The 20,516-nt window shown below is 44.9% G+C and overlaps 1 protein-coding gene across 1 annotated transcript in view; it reads right to left on the bottom strand.

Moving 5' to 3' along the window:
- Window positions 1-20,516, bottom strand: part of SFMBT2 (Scm like with four mbt domains 2) — a 219,976-nt gene that overhangs the window by 58,791 nt on the left and 140,669 nt on the right. The window contains exons 9-10 of the mRNA XM_032881633.1: window positions 18,133-18,280; window positions 4,130-4,212 (exon numbers count right to left, since the gene is read on the bottom strand). Of these exons, the coding sequence (XP_032737524.1) occupies window positions 4,130-4,212; window positions 18,133-18,280 (231 nt within the window). The remainder of the gene's footprint in view (window positions 1-4,129; window positions 4,213-18,132; window positions 18,281-20,516) is intronic.

The following is a 20,516-nucleotide window of genomic DNA, read 5'->3' as shown; positions in this document are numbered from 1 at the left end:
CTCTTCCGTAGTCTCTGTGGCCATTTCTTCTAGGTCTCCAACTACATATGATAGTCCCTCAGGTCCCTGAGATTCTGTTCTCGTTCCCCACACCCAATCTTCTTTCTCCCTCAGTTCTTCAGATAGGATCACTTCTATCCTCAAAGTCATCAGCTCTCTTCCCTGTCACCTCCACTCTGCCAGGAAGCCCTTCCGATGAATTTGCTTTTGTTAGGTATTATATGTGCTTTTGTTAGGTATTATATGTTTCAGTCCTAGAATTTCTCTTTTTTATACTTTCTACTTCTCTTCTGGAACTTCCTACCTTCTCATTCACATTTTTTTTCTCAAACTTTAGGATACATCTGAATCACCTGGAGAACCTTTTAAAAACAGAATGCTGGGGGCCCCCCTGGGTGGCTCCATGGATTCAGTGAAAGCCTTCAGCTGAGGTCATGATCCCAGGGTCCTGAGATTGAGTCCTGCATCCTCCCTCTCCTGCTCTCCCTGCTTGTGAGCTCTCTCTCCCTCTCTCTCTCTCTGTCAAATAAATAAATAAAATCTTAAACAATAACAACAACAACAAAAACAACACACAAAAAAACAGACTGCTGGGCCTTCCTCCAAAGTTTTTGATTCATTTGATTTGAGGTAAGGTCACAGAATTTGTATTTCCAACAAGTTCCCAGGTGATGCTGAAGCTGCTGGCCTAAAGACCACACTTTGGGAATCACTGCTTTACACCAAGCTTAGTCTTCATGGGAGCTTTAAAATAACATGTCTGCTAAATCTGACATCTGGATCATGCTGGGTTTGGTCTCCATTGGTTATCTTTTCTACTGAGAATTTTCCTATTTCTTCATATGCTGATTAACTCTGAAGTCTGGATATTTTAAATGTTATATGGCAGAGACTCTGGATTGTGTTATGTTCTTCCCAAAAGCGTTGGTTTTTCTCTTTTAGCAAGCAATTAACTTGTTTGGACTCAAACTACACACTCGGTCTCTTGAGAAGGAGCTCAATCTCCCACTCAGTCTTTTGTCCTTAACTAGGCTGCCTGGAGTTTGCCTGGAAACCCAAAAAGACTTAAGCAGAATTTATACACAGAATCTGTGGTTCTCTCTCCTGGCTCTTCCTTATCTGTGACTCCTTTCACTTTCCAACAGTTGCGGTTGCCCAAATTCTGTTATCTGGTTCATCAGGCCAGAAAGACTGTCATTTTTATATTGCTGGTTTTGTTACCTCATACATCAACTGTCAAAAAAGTCTGAAAAAAAACGTAAATCACACAACCCTTCGTGTTCCTTCCCAGCGACCCGCCCCCCTCCAGATCTGCTCACTCTTATTCATTCGCCACACCCCCAAGGTAGTTGTCTCGGTATCCTGTCCAGAATCTATAGTTAACTGCCAGAGGGTCAATTTAGCCAATAAATACTCAGCCAATACTCAAAGCAAAACTCCCTCCTAGCATTATTTTTAAATAAATATAAAATTTTCCAAAACCATCCACTACTATACATTTCAATCAGACATTACAATACTGAAAACATCTATTTTGAAATATATAAACTGAAATTAACAGGTTCCTGTGAATAACAGAGACTACATCCTTGCATGACCCATGGGGAGAAACTGAGGTTATTCACAGTCACAACTCTTTGTATGCAGGTGAAGTTGTAAATGCAATTTTATCTTTATGTAACCGGAACAAAATTACCCAGCAAATGTTGAAAAAGCAATTTGCATTTTTCCTTTATGTTTCTTTGGCAATAGGAAACACAGAGATTTTAGGTGGGTTATTTTTCTGCAAGTCATCCTGCCCCGTCCACATCTATGTATTGAACTTCTTTTTGATAATACGACTCAATAGGCTGCCTGAAAAGCCTCTAAGTAAGTTAAAATGCATTTTATCCTCCTTAATAAGGGAAAGCGACAACCGCATAACCTATTTTCGTTTCAACTCACTGCTTGAGGGTAATTTATAAAGATCAATAGCAAAACTGTTACCTGTGAGTTTATTTTACTAAGCATTTGGCTGTGTCAATCCATTTCAGCCCTGCCTGGAGATTGTTAAACGTCCCCAGGGAAATCCACTTCCACACCACCTCTTCTCTCGTACACACAAGATGTGTGATTAAAAAATGAATTCATAATAAGCATTCCATTAAAGAGCACTTGTAGCAAGCTAACAAAATTCAGCAAAGCATCGGTAATGCAATGCACATGCCAACAGGCTGATAACAACCCTGTCGATTAAATAAACGGAGGGCCAGAAACAAAGAGGGCATGTTTGTAACAAGTGCATTCCTAATGAATACGCCAGCATATTCATTAGGAGCAATTTCATCATGGAAGCTAAATCCTGAAAGCTCAGAGGCCACCTGGGGATGCGGCTACTTGCTCCACGGCGACACTGCACATGGCCAGCTGCCCGGCAGAACGGGAGCAGAGGATGGGTGGAAAGCAGCCGCAGTGGAACCATGTTGTCACAGAAGAAAGCACTCCCTACGTACAAAACTAAGGGACATGGCAGGATTTCCCTCCTTCCCAAGGCTAGAGAGGCAGGGAAGGGGTATTTCTTTTGTCAGGCAGAAAGCACAACTCCAGGGGGTTTTGGGGATGTGGTAAGTATGTCCACGATCCTAAGTGAAAGGTGATGAGGCCAGAACTCTGTGACAAGAGATGGCACTCTGGTAAAGAGTCTAGTGAGACGCTCTGGGACTTGATCAGCCCTGGGAGCTGACCCGCGGCTATCCTCACAGTGGCATGCCCACACAGCATCCCCGTCCTACCACCTCAACTCACCACGAGGAGCTTTCCACGCTGCAGAAGAACCTTTGTGCAAACGCAGCGTCGGCCAGGAGGAAGGCCCTTTGGTCATTTCAGGAGCCCTGGTTTCCAATTCTTCCACTGACGTGTATCCATGTACGTGAGTACGAGCCGGCCCGCCGATCAACCTACTTCATTCCTCGAAATCCACCTCTAGTTCATGCTCACTACTGAGCTCCTCCAGGAAGCCAACCCCTCTGCCTCTCAGTTCTCGTGTGCTATGAGCCCCGCAGTCCAAATTATGGGGCGGGGGGGTAAGGGAGTGGCAAGGAATCAGCAGCTCTAGGAGCACATGCCCAGAAAAGGTCTTTGATTTAGGGGCTCTCTCTCTCTGTACTATCCACTATCCCCAACTGGAGGATTGAGTCTTTTTTTTTTTTTAGCATAAAGAATTAACTTCCATAACTGGATGCATGTTTAACACACAAGGCTATATATTTATGCCTCATTCTCAAAATAATAATAATAATCCAGATCCCTTTTCGTAGTTCCTAGGGCTGATAAGGCTCAGTAATTTATAAGCTACTTTATACGACCAACTCCTATAACTAAACTAGTACACACGTGTGCACACACACTCACACACACACACACACACACACTCACACAGGGCTGTTTCATGCGCCATCAAGCCAACAGCTCGACTTGAACCAGGAAGCGGCATAAAGTAAGCACAGCAGAGAACTGCTGGGCTAGCATCTTACAGAAGTGATCCAAGGAAAGAAGTTGACAATCACATACTGGGAATATAGCTCAAGGGCAGAGCATCTCCTATCGATGGGCTTATCCACAGTATGCCCCACACAGCAAATACCCATGCAATGGTGGCACAGAGGGCCACCCTAACGTGTCTTCCCCTCTCTACAGTACAGACTCATGGCTGGAACAATTCCCCGGCCATGGCACATCTCAGCCTCATTCATGGCAGGTGTGGCTGAGGGACTGGTTCTCACCAGCAGAAGGTAGATGCTGTATCATGCCAGTATCAGCTGCCGTATTGAGAAGCAGAATGAACTTCTCCTTCCTCCCTTTCCTTACCTGCTCACTAGATTTCGGATGATGAAGCCAAGGGCTCCCGGGAGGCTTAGACATTGTCATAAGCACGTGCCGATCAGGAACACCCTGGACTGTCTCCTGTGACTACGGCCCGGAGTCACCCTGATACACAACCCGAAAGAGGACTTTCCAGGACTACAAAAGCCTTGTGCTCCTGCCGTCCACGGCAGCCCTCTAGTTTCGCCCAGGGAATAGAAAGCCGCCGACAAAATTGATGGTGGACATCCTCTGGGAGAGAAGGAGTAGCAAGAACCAAGCTGCTTACATTTCTGAAGCAGAAGGGAGGGGCTTCTTCTGTCCCATGCTGCTTGTGATAATCGGCCCAGTCGAAGTCCTGGCCGGAGTAACCTGCACGGGGCGAAACACAGACAGAACAGCCTTCGTCAAGCTAAAGCTCAGAGCAAACGAACAGCTTTAGAGTCGGCCTCTCATTAAAACAATAAGAGGTCCAAGACAGGGCCCCAGAGGGTGACGTCCTCCTTGCTTCTGGATAGCAGGTCAGATTTCTGAGGGGAACGTGGGAACATGTGAAGTCCAGCATGCACGTAAGGTGTACCGTCGTTAGTGTAATAGGGGCCCTGAAACCAGGCCAAGGTGGGACGCGGGGGCGGGGGCCGAACTGCTTTGGGGGAGAGCAGATGAGCCAGGATACTACACACCACACACCCACACAGCACGTTTGTAGAAATCTACAGGAACTCCTCCCTCCATGTAAATCCTGAGTTCACGTGAACTTGCTTCGTGGTATCGTCGTGGAAACCATGAGACTTTACTGGAAAACACCACCTTGGGGGATGGTTTTTTAAAGAGTACCAATAGGTGGACACATAGCGAACAAGGAGCCGAGGTTCTCCCCAGAAAGCCTGGAAAGGCATGGAAGGCAGCAATGGCCCTGCCTTAGGGGTGCACCACAGAGGAGGAAGGAAGGAGAGAATCAGCAAAGTCAGGCCTGTCTGGGTGAGGATTTGGAGGGGCACATTGGAGACCTGGAGGGAGGGGGTTCGAGACACAGCTCTTCCCACATACTATACTTAATGAAATACAGATCTTACCAAGGTGGATTTTTCCGATTCTTTATTCATTTCATGTGGCAGGAAGGGCACAAGTAAGACCACCGTGATAAGACATGGGAGGTCTTGGGAAAGTCATGGGAAGAGGAAACAGTTCCAAATCTTAAAATAAGCATAGCACTGGGTGTACAGTTTAACCTGGAAAGCGAAACACCTTTTCCTGTGAGTGTCATTTGCATTTTCTGTGAACAAAGGACAGGAGTGGAAGCCATTGGGATCAACCGAAACCGTGTAAAATGTCTCCATAACCTTCACTTGAGCACTCTCTCTTGATGGGTTTAGGCGTATGGAAAATAAATCCACAAGGGAGTTCTTAAGTATGTTTTTGAGCCAAGTCCCCATTTTTTCTTCCCCATATCATCGTAAATCCTACACCTGCAAATTCACTTAACATGGGGACTTGGAGTTCCTAAATCCCACAGCTGCAAAGTGACTCCAGGAATTCTTCACTGAAGAAAGTCAAAATCCCGGTTGCCTCCTACCTCCATTTGTACTCCCAAGTACAAGGTAGTATTTTCTTTTCATTAGGGAAGCTCAATTTACCCAGTTTCTTTAGAAGATGGAGATGGGGTTAACCAAGAAGGCAGCTGCCCTCTGGCCCAGAGCCTGACCCTTGGCCCTCTGATCTGCTGCTGACCATGAGTGGCAGAAGTAACCCCCCCCTTTCTTCCTAAGACATCCCTATCATTCGATTAAGGCTGACAACTCCTCATTTCTTTCCAACAAGGAGTTAAAATTCTTCAAGTTTTGAGATGCTGTATTCTTCGAAGAGAGTTTTGAAGAGATTCTGAAAGTTTTTCCACCTGTCTTTCCCGCCAACCCCTCTCTCCAGAGCCAGATGGAGATTTCCGGCAGGGGTTTCCAAAAGGGACCCTCTCATCAGAAGTTTCTGGAAGGGACCAAATCACCTTTTTTCTGAACACTTATCAACAAAACATGTTTTCAACAAGATCATGCAAGTTTCTTTACGATTAATAAAACCTCCACTTGGGGAATGGCTTCTCTGGAGCTGTTGGACAGCAAATCTTTACATTAATGTGTAAGAACAGAAGAATTTGCCCAAAGACAGCTCAAAATGCTGAGAATCTATGTGACATATCCAAGGAGGACATCTGGGATTTGAGAGTCAGCTCTCCCCAGAGCTGCGTGAGACAAGGTGAGAACCACTGGAACCTTCTGTGCCCGACTTCCCTTATTCACAAAGCAAAGGGAAGATCTTTAAGGCACCTCTAGCTATTGCATTTCATAACTGAGAGCCACCATTATTCATTATTCTACCGTGGCTACTTAGGATTTTTTCCCGTCCTTCTGTGGTTAATTCCTTCCTCTTTTCCTATAAGAAAAATGTGGCAGGGCAGATAAAGAGAGGTTATGAAACAAGGTACCTCCTAAAAGCTCTCCACGGAATAGGAGAAGACAAGATAAATCCTGCAACAGAAGGACCCCATTCATTTGGGGTTGTGGCAAGCTGACTTCGCTTAGGGCAAGATCTCATTCCATTCCGATGTCTCTTCCCTGGGCCTCTGCTGCTTAGTAACTTTTGTGAGCTGACAAAAATTTCATCAAGATCATGGGGGAGGAGGCCATATAGGAAAAAAATATATATATAAGTGAATAACAACCCATTTTCTGATATACTATGGAAACCTGGGTATTCTTTATAGTCAGATAAAACTTCCCAACGTGGAAGTCACCTCTACTCCCCCCACAGAGGCATGAACTGGGCTTTCTATAATCACATTTATAACCATGAACTTCCCATGGGCTTCAACCCACTCCATCAAATGTCGTGCTTTCTGGTTTCTTAGACCTATGTTCAATCCCTCTATCCAGTCTTCCAGACTCTCTCTACGGGGAGCCATTTTTAATCTAATGATTTCAAGATAGAACCAAGACTTGTTGGGTGCCCACACAATGATGGATGATTCTACCCCCAAAACTCTTCATTTCCTTGACTATCTGAACAGCCTAAACCTCTCCTCCTCCTCCTCCCTCCTCTTGGGAACCTTTATTCACTTCATCACTTAAAATTCTTTTCCTTCAGGCTGATAATGAGCTCGCTCTTTGTAAGGCAGTTTTGTGACAGCTCAGAATATAACTGCTACATAAAAACAAATTGCTGTGGCTTATATAATAGAGACAACAGGGGTCAATTATACTCATTAATCAACAAAGACAGAACAAGAAGTACTGAGGCTTAACTGTAGCTAGGAAAACATGTTGTAAACCCAGGAGGGAGGAAAATAACAGAGGGGGAAAGAAAAGGAAATCAAAACCCCTTGGGCTATTAAAATCTGCAACAAGCTGCCACAGGGGACCGCTGAACCATGGCCACTGGAGTTATTTAAGCTTTTATTAGTGTTTATTCTGAACGAAGTTCCAACTGTTACGGGTCCAAAAGAGAACAGGTCGATGACCCATTTCCTTATGATACAAATTAATTGGCACAGGACAGCCTCACTTACAAACATTACTATTGGGCGTGCAAGTGGGTAATTCTTGTAGAAAACAATTTGGCAGTAAAAATGTTCAAGAACTTTGACATGACAATTTCACAACAGTTTCAAAACAGTCCTGAAAACTGAAAAAGTGTCCCACGTTAAGATACATACAATGGCATTATTACTGATCAATCTGGGGATGGGGACCACTTTACACCCCCAGATTAGAACAGAAATGAAATTCATCTAAGATCCATGGAAAATCATACAGGCATGAAACTGCACACAGTTTATAAAAAAAATATGAAAACATTATTGCTATAGATTTAGATGGAAAGACTGCCTGGCATAAGCATATACAGAACTACCAAATTTATAGAAAAGTATGCAAAGAAAAAGACCCGAGGAAACGTAAGGAAAGCTTAGTAATGGTAATTAACAACACAGTTATCTGGATGGTGGGATTCATGGATATTTTTTTCTTCTGTCTCTTTGTATTTTCCAAGTCTTGATAGTGATCATAAATTATTTCAATAAAAATTACTTAAAAGTGTAGCACCTTTGCTCCATTATAAAAGATAAGGCACTAGTCAACCAACAAAGAAGTAATTCACACGTGACCTGAGCTACACCATGAGCACCTCCCAAGAGCCAACCTCCAGCTTCTCATTTGCTAACAGAATCCTGATTTTATCCAGTTCCTACAGGAAATCAGGACTCTCCTCAGCACCATGAAGTGAATCATGACAACACCATATAATCATGGCGGTCTTCTTGACCTTTGCACCAGGAAGTGAATCACCACAACCACCCCCTAAATAATCATGGTAGTCTCATGCCCTTTGCACCAGGAAGTGAACCATGACAACCATGAGATAATCATAGTAGGGTGAAGGTTAGGGTAAGGGTTTAAAAAAAGACATCCTTCTGTAATAAAAGAGACAGAGTAAGAGCTGCTCTTCTATACTGAGTGAATATGAAAAAATTATACAATCTTCAAAAATAACATCAGCAAAAAAAAAAAAATCACCTTTGCCATCTATCCAACTGGCAAAATGGAGGACAATAATAAGAATCCACCACTGTAAAGACTGTTGGGAAACAGGTGCTTTTATGCATTTCCAGTTGGCATATCACTCAAAAAACCACCACAGATGTCAACTGGGCAATGTGTCAAAACCTTTAAGAAGGTGTCTCCTCTCCACTCAAGCCATTTGCTCATGCACACAGTCAGTCATTTAAAAGCACTGATTCAGTGTACCTATTAAGGCACAGTTCTAGTACCAGGCATGCAGAAGCAAAAAAAAAAAAAAACACAACAAAAACCCACCAGGCAAGCGTACATTTCAATGAGAGGAGACACATCATGTACAAATATAAAAAGTCAGACAATCAGAAAGTTACAGAGAGAAGCAGAGAAGGGGCAGAGGGAGGGATGTAAGTCTTGAGGAAAAGCTGAAAGTCCGAGGAACTTAGGAAGGAAGCCTTGTGGCCATCTGGGGGAAGGGCAGGCCAGGGGGAGGGGCCAACAACTGTGAAATTCCAGGAGCATGCCTGGAATGTTCTAGAAAGAGCAAGAGGGGGTGTACTGCAGGGCTGGGCAGAGTGAGCTGGGGTGAGAAAAAAGCAGTAATTCCACTATGAAGCATCCTACAGAAATAATGGGATTGCTGTACAAACATTTTATGCATCAAAGCAGATGAGCCCAATACACACAAACAATGGGGACATGTTTAAATCATTTCTTTACCTGCAAATCATGGAACTTTCCAGTCAGGTAATGTAGGAGACATTTTGCCAAGTAAGTGGCAAATTGGTGTGTATAAATAAGTAAGTCGATACACAAAGTTACATATTCTGAGAAACAGAAATCTGAAAGCATATACACCAAAAGAGGTTTCTTCAGGACAGGAAGTTCTCTCCTTTTTCTCAAAAATTTAAAGAATAAATACGTTATTAAATCTATAAATTAAAAAAAAAAAGCAGTCTCTAAGCGATGTCTGGGTGGCTCTGTCAGTTAAGCATCTGCCTTTGACTCAGGTCATGATCCCAGGGAACGGGGGTCGAGTCCTGCATCGGGCTCTGTGCTCAGCAGGGGAGATCAGCCTTTCCCTCTGCCTGCTGCACCCCCTGCTTGTGTGCTCCCTCTCTCTCTCTCTCTCTGTCAAATAAATAAATAAATAAAATCTTTAAAGGAAAATCTTTAACAACAACAACAACAACAACAAAAAAACCCACAGAAGTCCTAAAAAGTAGTAACACTTTCTCAAACAAGGAAATGCATTTAATTCAATCACTTTTCCCTGAGTCTCCGGGTTGCCGGCCTCTGGTTCATTGAGGGTAAGAAGATGAAATAGGTCCAGCTGTCCCCTGGCTCCAGGAGCCACTGAGAAGGACATGCACACGGCGTGGGAACAGTGACTCCGGGATGGAGGCCAATGTGGAGAACTGGGATAGAAACCTGGGAAGACACACCACCGCACCGCTGAAGAACACACAGCCCCACAGCAAGAGGTCTACCTCAGAGCATGTTCACAGCATGAGGTATAGATGCAGGAGGCATGTCCACACCACACAGGTGAGGAAGCAGGACCACAGATGTCAGGGCGCAGGCGCAGCCCCAGGAACCAGTCTGTTGACTCCTGAGCCAGGCTTCCCAATGATCCCTCAACGCCACTCACCGTGAGTCTGCACACAGACTCATAGGCAAGAAGGCAAAGACACGCACAACTGACTAAAGCCCTTCCTCTCGCCCATGCTGTTTGCTAAAGAGCTACACGCCGCCCCCCCCAACCCCCTGAAGTCTGCCGGCTCCCTCACTTCCCCAGCTGACATTCAGTCAAGTCCCCGGGTGCAGATCTTTAAAACACACACATTCATTTCCAACTGAATTCTTCTGTGTTTACATTCATAGAATAACGCAGAGGCAAAAGAACCATGGAAAATAAGAAAAAGGGTGGAAATAAATAAGTCAAGTTAGTACAAACCCAAGCTGTGCCAACTTCCTCATCTTTTAGAATAAAAACCAATGCTGAAACGCATTTAACGTTGATAGGTGACACTATGACCCCTGATACACTTCTTTGTCACAAAATGTTAATCTGAATCATAACCATAATGTTAGGAGGTGCGGACGTGTCCCCAGGAGGGAGTCCAACATCATGAAAGTATCAGCCAATGGCAAAGCCAGGGCAAGCATCCTGAACAATGAGACTGAGGCTTAAGTGAAAGGAGGGAGGGAGTTTCCAACCACTAGAAAATTTTCAGGTATAAAAAAATGACCCAAACAGTTTTACGCCCCCAATTCTTTTCAATCAAAAGTGAATTTTTGTTCAAGAATCAATCAGAAAGCCAGAAATGAGAACAGACTTCCAAATCCAGTAACAGGATGGATGCTCTCGGATGGGGACGGATGGACGCTCTCGGATGGGGACGGCATATAGTAATAATAAAAATAATTACATAGCTCAAAAGAGAAGAAAATGTCCAGATTCCAAAAAAGTCACGAGGGCCACAAAGGCAGAGTTGACCCGTCCGGTGAACGCTCAGAGCTCACACGGGGTAGAAAACAGCCATGGGCTGGAGAGAGTGGAGCCGCAGGGGCTGAGACAATCACAAAACGCCTGGTCCCCGTCCGATGCCTGGTCTGCGACAACAGGACAATGGGACCAGACAGACTTAGGAGAGAAGGGGCAGACACAGCTGCTCCCAGCCCAGGGCTCCGAGTAAGTGGAGAAGAAAGGAGTGCCATGCTCCACCAAGCCAGAGGCCCATGTGGGCATGCTGTACCATTTTACAATTTTGTACAGCACAGGCTGAGAAATTAATGTGACATTCATTCATTCATTCATTCATTCCTTGAATATCCAGGGACACCTCCATGTACTGTTTTAGGTGCTGGGGATACAGAAGTGAATAAAACTGGTTTTTAAAATCCTTACTTTCTGGTGGGGGAGATAAAGATAGTAATAAATAAATACTTCCAGGACTTGTAAAAATCCTACAACACTGGGTAGGCCCTAACACAAAGCTAGATGGAAGGAAGTACTTTGCTCTAAGGATTCTGGAACTCCCACAGAAATCACCACCACCACTGAAAACTAGTTCACAATGGAAAATCACAACCCACATAACAGAACAAATGAACGTGAGCGTCAAAAAGGGGTTTAAAACAAAATAACCGACTAGGGATAAAGAGGGCCAACAGCAGCGAGCCCCAAAATCCCGGACTTTAATGTCCTACCATGCTTCACACATGTACACGCGCATGCACACACATGCACACATACACACACACACACACAAGCTGACAAAGCCTCAATCTCACAATGATATTTTGATGAACCTTCAAGAAAATTGTGGAACAAACAGAAAGGTAATATGTATTTTATGTAATATGTAATGGTTGAACAGTTAGTTTACCTAACAGAATACTGACAATACATTTGAAAGCACAGCTAAAACAGAAAATTCTGGGGGCACCTGGATGGCTCAGTGGGTTAAGCAACTGCCTTCGGCTTGGGTCATGATATCAGGGTCCTGGGGTCGAATCCCCACATCGGGCTCCCCGCTCAGCAGCGACCCTGCTTCTCCCTCTGCTTGCTACTCCCCTTGCTCTCCCTCTGTCAAATATATACATAAAATCTTCCAAAAAATGCAGATAATTCTGTAAATACATACACAGTACCAAAATTGTCTCAAACAGAAGTGGTAGCCATGACTAAACTTAACCACTCAAGGAAATAAATTCATAGTCAACAGAACACAAACTAGAACAGCACCAGCCAGACAGTTTTACAAGCTAGTTTTACAAAACCTTCGAGAGTCAGATTGTCCATATCCTACACACACTGCTCTGGGGGGACCCGACTTACAAAGGTGGCTGGATAGGAAATTAGCATGCAAAAACCAGTGGTGCTCCATTATACTGGCCACAGTCATCACAAAAAAACAAATGAATTAAAAAAAAAAAAAGTATTCACAACAGCAAGCAAAAGGACAATGTACCTTGGAAAAATTCTAGCAGAAGACTGGAAGTTATAAAAAAGATAATATAATGAAATGTCAATTTGTTTCAATTAATTAAGTCCAACACACTGTCAATTAAAATCCAATGGGATTTCTTATAGCGTCTTCCAAACTGATTCTTATAAAATCCAAATTGCAAAAATAACCTGCCAAAAGCAACCAAGACAATTTTGAAAAGGAAAAAAAAAGTGGAGGGATTCGCCTGATGGATATCGAGACATAAAGGAAAAAGTATTTATGCAGAGATGGACAAACAGACCAGTGAAGCAGAATAAGAACAGATAAAAGGTCCTCACCCTTTAGAGGACTCCCTGTATGCCGGCTGTGGTTTTACAGATCAGAGAGGAAATCACGGACTATTCAATTCATGACGCTGAGACAATGGGTGAATCTGAAAATTCAATTCAACTTCAGAGAAAGAATAAAATTGTTTTCTTTCTTCATGCCTTGCAAAACTTCACTCCAAGCACATTAGAAAGAGCTAAATACAGAAAATGAAACCTCAAGATTTTTAAAAAAACACAGAGGAACATCAGTAAAGAAAGATTTCCAAAGACATATAAACAAATCATAATGGAATAGGCCGGTAGTATTTGACGACATTACAATTTCATATTTCAATATAACATAAAATACCATTAGAAGCGAAGCAACATGCCACAGGATGGACTCTGATACGTGGTGAAGTGTATGGCAAAGAAAGCATTCATATTCAAATATAAATACTTCTAAAATCAACAGAGGAAGGGCAAAAAAAGTATAATCAACAATGGAAACGAAGTACAAATTGCCAACAAGCAAACGAGGAACTTCTCCACTGGGCCAGCGATTAGGGACGCCAAAGCAAAACAAGGAGACCCATTTCACAGCTGTCGGAAGGGCCATGTTCAAGCCCAATGCACTCATGATAGCGAGGAGGATGCGAAACGTGAGCCCCAGCAGCCATCCCACAGCTGGATGCATCCCCAGAGAGACCTCTCCCCCTCGGGCACATGTACGCAGAGGCACATCTGAATGTCATTCCAACACAGAAACCAGAGACGACCTGCAAAGGCCCTCAGTGAGGATCATGATCTGCTCACATAACAGGCAAAATGAATGAATCATTGATACGCGCCAACGTGGAGAAATATCTATAGGACACTACAGGGTGAGAGTCACATAGAAAGAGGCGTGGCATCCTACTGTGTGCACGTGTTGAAAAGATCTGCTGTTGAGCAAACAGCGAGAGCCTCCAAGTCATGCAGTGGAAACGCAACAGGTTTAGGAAGGTGGGTCTGGTCATGGGCGGGGGCGGGGGCACGCCGAAGGCATGGCAGAGAGGAAGGGTGGGAAGGGTCGAGCACAGAACATAGGCAGGACTTCAATTCATTCAACGCTCAACACACACTGACCAAGAGCCACGCTCTTCTAGCCGCTGGGGATGAGCACAGAACCGGAGAAAAACCTCGGCTCTCTGGATCTTTCGCTGCAGCGGAGAGACACACACAGAACAGGACAAAGAAGTAAAATCTACATGACTTGCATCTGACATGCTAAGAAGTTCTGTGCAGCAAGGCCACGCAGGGAAGGAGGTGACAAATGTTGGTGGGGGGAGATCTGTAATTGATACTCAACAAGAGAGAGAAGGAAGACCGCCCCGGGAAGGCCGCACCTCCATCGAGACTGAAGGAGGAGGAGGGAGACATGCGTAAGGGGACCGAGTGTCACGTCCCTGGAAGGACAAGGCCTGCGGTGGAGGGCATCTTAGGAAATGAGGCAGCAGGGTACTAGGGGGAGCTGGAGGCTGGGACCGTGACCTGCGCTTGCCACTGAGTGGGGCGGCAGGCTCTAGACCAGAGGGACATCTTAAAACACGGGCATCTTAACGGGTACATCGTAACAGCACCAGCCAACCATCACGCTCAAGGGTAGCCCTGGAGAGATCTGACCGTGGCCTGGACCAGGGTGATCGTGATGACACACAGTCAGATCCCCAAAATACCAAAGGGATTCACCAACAGAACAGACACTGAGTGGGAGCAACAGACAGTCAGAGGTGACCCAGTCTTCTTTACTCTATAACGCCTCATTTCATTTTTTAAAAATCCAAATCAGGGGCGCCTGGGTGGGTCAGTGGGTTAAAGCCTCTGCCTTCAGCTCAGGTCATGATCTCAGGGTCATGGGATCGAGTCCCACGTCGGGCTCTCTGCTCAGCAGGGAGCCTGCTTCCTTTCCTCTCTCTCTGCCTGCCTCTCTGCCTACTTGTGATCTCTGTCTGTCAAATGAATGAATAAAATATTTAAAATATAAATAATAAATAAATAAAATAAAATAAAAATCCAAATCAAATGCAGCCAAACGCCAGCACCTGCTTCAGGAGTGTGGGTATTTGTTACTTTCTGTCCCCTCTGGTAGGTCTGAAAGATAGCAGATCACCAAGTGGGGAAAGTTCATCAGTCAGAGTCTGAGCCTTTTCTTTACGAAAAGACTGTACCAATGAGGGGTCGCTACTCTGCGTCTCGATAAGAATGAAAGACACACCTGTACCTCTGAAGTCATGTTAACAATGTAAGCACCGATTACTAGAGGCCAAACAGCGGAGACGTGTGCTGGAATAAGCAGATTACTTCCAGCCCTTGCACACCCATGTTACAACAGACTTGCAACCAAAGAAAAGGCTTAATATTTTCTTCGAAATCCCCCTGGACGGGATGTTGGCCCCTCTCCTTCTACGCCTCATCCTTCACGTGACACGCCAACAAGGTTAAATCAAATAGTTTAAAAACAGCAAGTCACGGCTGATAACCTATATACACTTTGGCTTAGCTGATTTATCTACTCACTTGATTACCTTTTATAGTGCCTATAATATTGAATTGTCCTGTGCTGGTTTTAAGTGAATGGAGTAAAACTTGCAAGGTTCTGTCCTTTCCTTACCAGGAAAGCATCTGCTCTCCCAGAGACCTACTGAAACCTGCCTACAGGTTCTAGCTTACATGCTTTCTGTCCTTAAAGTCGGGAGACAGATTATTTTTTTTAATTAAGAAATAAAGTCAAAACAATGTAGGTATGGGTCTATGTTCTCTGCAAATCTTCCCAGACCACCAGGTATCTCTTGTTTGATCAGCTGCTTCCCACTGGGGAGCGAGTCGGCTATCTTTTCAGGACCAGGCAGTACATTGTAACCGTAAGCAGTGTTTCCATTTCTAACAGAAATCCAAACGATGTTAATATGTTCGTGGAAAACATACACACAAGAAAACAGTGAAACTCACTTCTCAACGTGTATAATAAATCCTACATACCCTATGTATAAAGCTCAGAATTTAAGTTAAAAATAACTTTTATAAGAAGAGCATCTATGTCTGTAGGTTAATAAAGCAAAGAATGGTTTGAAAAAATTCTACAGAAGGATCCCCAGCCCTGCTGTTGACATGTAACCCATGTGACAAACTACCTCATGAGGAAACCATAAAATCACCACCACAGAAACCTCCAGCAGCACCTCTCCATTTTAATTTGCTTTAATTACAAAAACAAATATATTTTACTTACGTGCATAACATATATGTAAATATCCAACAAATATATTCCCACAAAATGATAGGAGCTCAGTAATTAAAGCCAAGACTCTGCTGTAACCACAGGCACTTGAAAAGATTATACCCTAGAACTGTAATTCTCCAACTATATTTATCCAAATATCAGGGAATGCAATTATCCAATAGGCACACCCATTTTCTAAATAAGTATCCAAATTACACCAACATTCTCTTTTCCAAAACATATTTCTAACACTTAAATTTCATAATAAATATATTTAAAATATCTATAGACATTTGGTGAACATTTTGGTAAACCAAAAATCTGGGAGACATTTAACCCCTGCCTAATGGAATAATCAAGCAGCCGAAATGCATATACGAATATTTTCCCCTTTTGTTCACCCAACTCATTTTTTCTTTAAATTCTTAAATAGATCTTGTTACTACTTGGGAATTTAGAAAGTCCAACCACACAGCATTTTGGGTATCTAGAAGTCTTTCTTCAATGACAGGGACCCCTCCGTACAAACGCTCTGATTCCATTAGCCAGCACGAGGTTAGAGATGGTCCGTGGGACTTTCAAACGCAGCAAGTGACCTGTCGCTAGATTCTGCAGCAGAAAAAGACTTCCCTGATCTGTTCCCAGGAGATCATCACAGTGAAAATGCTGTAGGACCATCAGAGAGGATTATAAAGATACCTAGACTCGTGTCATTGTTTGACTCTGCAGAGCACTCGCAGGGTCCCGTTGGTGTCCCATGTGACAGTCTTGAAAACTGAAAGGCGATCTGGCCAGTCGCCCATGAGGACCAACCTGAGGCACACGCAAGGCCTCAGGAACTGGGGTTTTCACCACAGGGCCACACAGACTTGGGAGGCCAACTCCCTTGCTGCTACTTAACAGTGCTGTGATGTGGCCTCAGGTGGGTCCTGGAAGCTCTCTGCGACGGAGCCCCGTCCCAAGGCCATGCTCATTTTGAGGACAAAATGAGTTAGGCATGTTCAACAGGGTAAACCATGGTCTCTAAAAGTTCACCACACTGTGACAAGCCCACGCTCTGCCACCGCAGTCCCCTAACGAGAAGGGTCAATGGTGGAGGTGGAAACACTCAACAGGCATCCCCCAGTGGGGGTGAGCGTAGAGGATGGAGCAGAGAGAAGCCCTGCGGAGCACAGGGCAGACAAGCGAGGTGGGAGCAGCAGGAGAGGCTGCATCTGGGATGAGGCATCTGGAACCTAACCTCCCCCAGGATATTAGCCCCCCAACATGGTGAACGCTACCCATAATCCAGTCCCTGGCCAGCTGAGAAGGTCAGTGTGGAACCCCCATATTATTTGTGGGTCGCTACTGGAATCCCGCCGTAAGTTTACTCTTCCAGGGAATCGCTTCCCCTTTTCCCTTTGATTATTCTACCACTCCCTCTGTGTTCCTTCCCACCCGCTCTCCTTCCATCTGGCTGCTCTCTTCCATCACCTCGGTCAGGGATAGCACACCATGTGTGAACCCCAGGCGCAGTCCTTACAAACAGGGATGTGGTACGTGGTCCCAGTTTGAAATTATGTGCATGCAACCCGGCTCCCAACTGAATTATTTTTATGCATTATGGCATCAAATTGTTGGCTATCAGAAGAGTGACTGAGTTCTGGGGAAAATTTAAATTACTGGAAATGAAAATGTTAAGAAACGCTTCTTCAGCATATGGTTGCATTTTTTTGTTTTGTTTGGTTTGGTTTGGTTTTGGTTTTTGTATAGCGTGGAGTCCAACGCGGGGCTCGAACTCACGACTCCAAGATCAGAACCTGAGCTGAGATCAAGATGCTCAACCAACAGAGCCACCCAGGTGTCCCTTGTTGCATTTTTAAGCCCACTTCTAGACACATTTAAACGCTGAGCCAAAACTGATGACCTAGCGATGCTGTGTCCTCTGTCATGCACACGAGCAGCTCCGCACACGATAACCAACAGGGAACTGGGGTGGACAGAAGTGGACTTCTCGAGAAGCCCAAAGTCACGCACCTCACCGGGGAGGGAGCTGGGATAGACTCCTGAGTCAAGCCACCTGCGAGACACACTCTTCCCACGATGTCGAAATAGTTTGCAACCTCAACTTCTGGAGATTAACAAAGCCACGCTTCGGTGACAGTATGACGCCCCCCTCCCCCGAACCACCTGAACCATGCATATTTTCACAGAATACAAACCTTTGGGAGGCGTGAGATTGACTCCATTTTTAAGGCACCATTGTACTGGTAAAATCCCCAAAGAATCCGCATGGCACAGCATCGAGAGATTACTAGGTTCTGCCCTTAGGTCGTCAATAGTCACTTGAAAAAAATGATTGTTAAAAACCTGCAAGAAAACACAGACCACAGAGCCAAGGGTTAATTTTGTGGGATTTTCCTGAAAAGCTAGTATGAGATGCTGGCACCACTTCCAAAGGCAATAAATACATTTCATCAAAATGATTTCAGCACAAACCGGCCCCTCAGTGTGTATTATGAAATTGGTCCAGGTACGAACTGGTTGATAGGTGATCACCACGGCCATTTTAACGGCAAGAAAAGCGAATGAGTAATACTCACATAAAACAGAAAAGGAAACAACACGGGTGTCTTTAGGGAAGTCAACTGACGTCCAGGGCTGCGAGAAAACCAAACTTACGCAGGGAGACAAGGCCAGGCTTATGGCAACACCAAGGTGGGCCCTGAACGGTAAGTGTTTTCTTCTTGTCCACACTTGGGACCCACGCGCTCACACCAGATCACTCAAGAAGCTCCACTGTCGGGCTTGGGGACTTCTGGCTTCATCCTGCCTCCCAGCCCTGTAACCACAGGCTCCAGCCCAAGATCACCCCGTCCACCCCCCAGGCACATCCCTGCCAGACACCCTCCCAGCCTCAACACCCACTGTGCCAAAGCTCTTCCAAAACAGCAGTGTCTTTTTGCAAGGTGCCCCCTGAAAGTCAATGCTGCTGGAATGTTTTCCTGACCACTCCGATTCGAGTACAGGCCCCCAGAGATTCACCCTGCAAGTTCTCTCTGTCCTGGAGGTCCTCATTCCTGCCTGGGGACTGATCCCAAATCGGTCTCCCCCCACGGATCCTCTGGGGGCAGTCTCCTCTCTTCCGTGAGGAAGCAGGAACAAGGCGTACTGATGGCAAGAGCAGAACGCAAAACCGAGATGGGCCCGGCACTTTCAAGCACGATGGGGTTGAAGAATCTCGTATGTGAACCAGGCCAGGAAGAAAGACATCACTTTACGAGCTTGACAGGCATAACCCAGTCTTTCTTACAAAATCCTAACACTTACTAAAAAGCTAGGATTCCTGGCTCCTTCATTGACAAAATATCTTCCGGAAGCAGTCTGATTAAAAGCAAAGCGGCAGAGCGCACCCCTTTCTGTTCTCGATGTTAATTTTGGTAAATGGCTACCGTTGTGCTGCCCGAGGTCTGCCTTGAAAGTAGACTTGACAGAGCAAAGGACCAAACCTCACCTTCCCAGAGAGATCTTCCCTGCAGCCTGATTTAAAATCACATCCCACACGCTGGCCTTCCACCCTCCGCTAGTCCCTCCCCTGCTGCATCTCTCTCCTTAGCACCGAACATGTAACCTTCTATACAGATTTACTGATTTTGTCTCTATCCCCCTCCCATTAAAATATAAGCTCTGTAAAAGCAGGGACTTTTGTCATTCCCAGTGTCCAGAGTAGTGCCTACAAAACCCAATGGAGTGGGATTGGGTCTTGCATGTGCACGCAAGGACATACACACACACACACACACACGCACGGTCTTGCATGTTCATGAGCGCACGTGTGCGCACACACACACACACAGGCGGATAATTAAAGTGTGGGATTCTGCTGGCTGAAACTCTTAGCATCACTGGACCCCATAAGGACGCACACTAAGGAATCTCCAAAACCTAGTAAAATGCATATTCATGTGTGCGTACTTCAGAAAAAAAGCTCTATTAGTTTCTTCAAATCCATCAGGGTCATGGCCCACATGGTCCAGAACCTGCAGGTCTCAGAAAAAGACACTGCAGTTAACCAACCGGCCCAGGACTTTGCGGCTCAGAGCTAGGGACAGAAAAGGGACAGAACCAAGACTGTTGATCTAAACAACAGGACAGATTTCACACACACACATATGTCATCGTCACCATTATCTGTCAGTATCACACTGTTTTTGGATCACCGGAAACTTAATCTATAATCTCACTGTATGGTGGGACATTTCATCCCGGATCTGCTACAGTCAACCACCTCCTTGTCTATTGGCTTCAATATTATTTGTTTATTTCTTCAACGGGTGTGCCATGAAGAAAAGCCTTGAGGAAAATGAAAATGAAGTTTTCACACAGCGCAGCGTTATATGCCCAGACATAATATTCCAAAACCTTTTCCAATGTTAGGAGGAACAGGCTTAATTATAGTGACTACATTAGGAATATCCTGATATTTTACTCTCTGTAGGGAGCCCTGAACGTGGTGACGTGCCCATATGTGCTAAGGGGCCAGAGTGCACATTTCAATCCACATGTCCACAACACAGGGCCAAGAGGAGAAGAAAAAGGGATGCAT

This window comes from Lontra canadensis, unplaced genomic scaffold, assembly GCF_010015895.1.
Source record: "Lontra canadensis isolate GAN:19392208 unplaced genomic scaffold, GSC_riverotter_1.0 scaffold76, whole genome shotgun sequence".
In the NCBI taxonomy this organism is placed as follows: Eukaryota; Metazoa; Chordata; class Mammalia; order Carnivora; family Mustelidae; genus Lontra; species Lontra canadensis.
The sequence above is the reverse complement of the archived record's forward strand: the minus strand, read 5'-3'. Positions and strand labels throughout refer to the sequence as shown.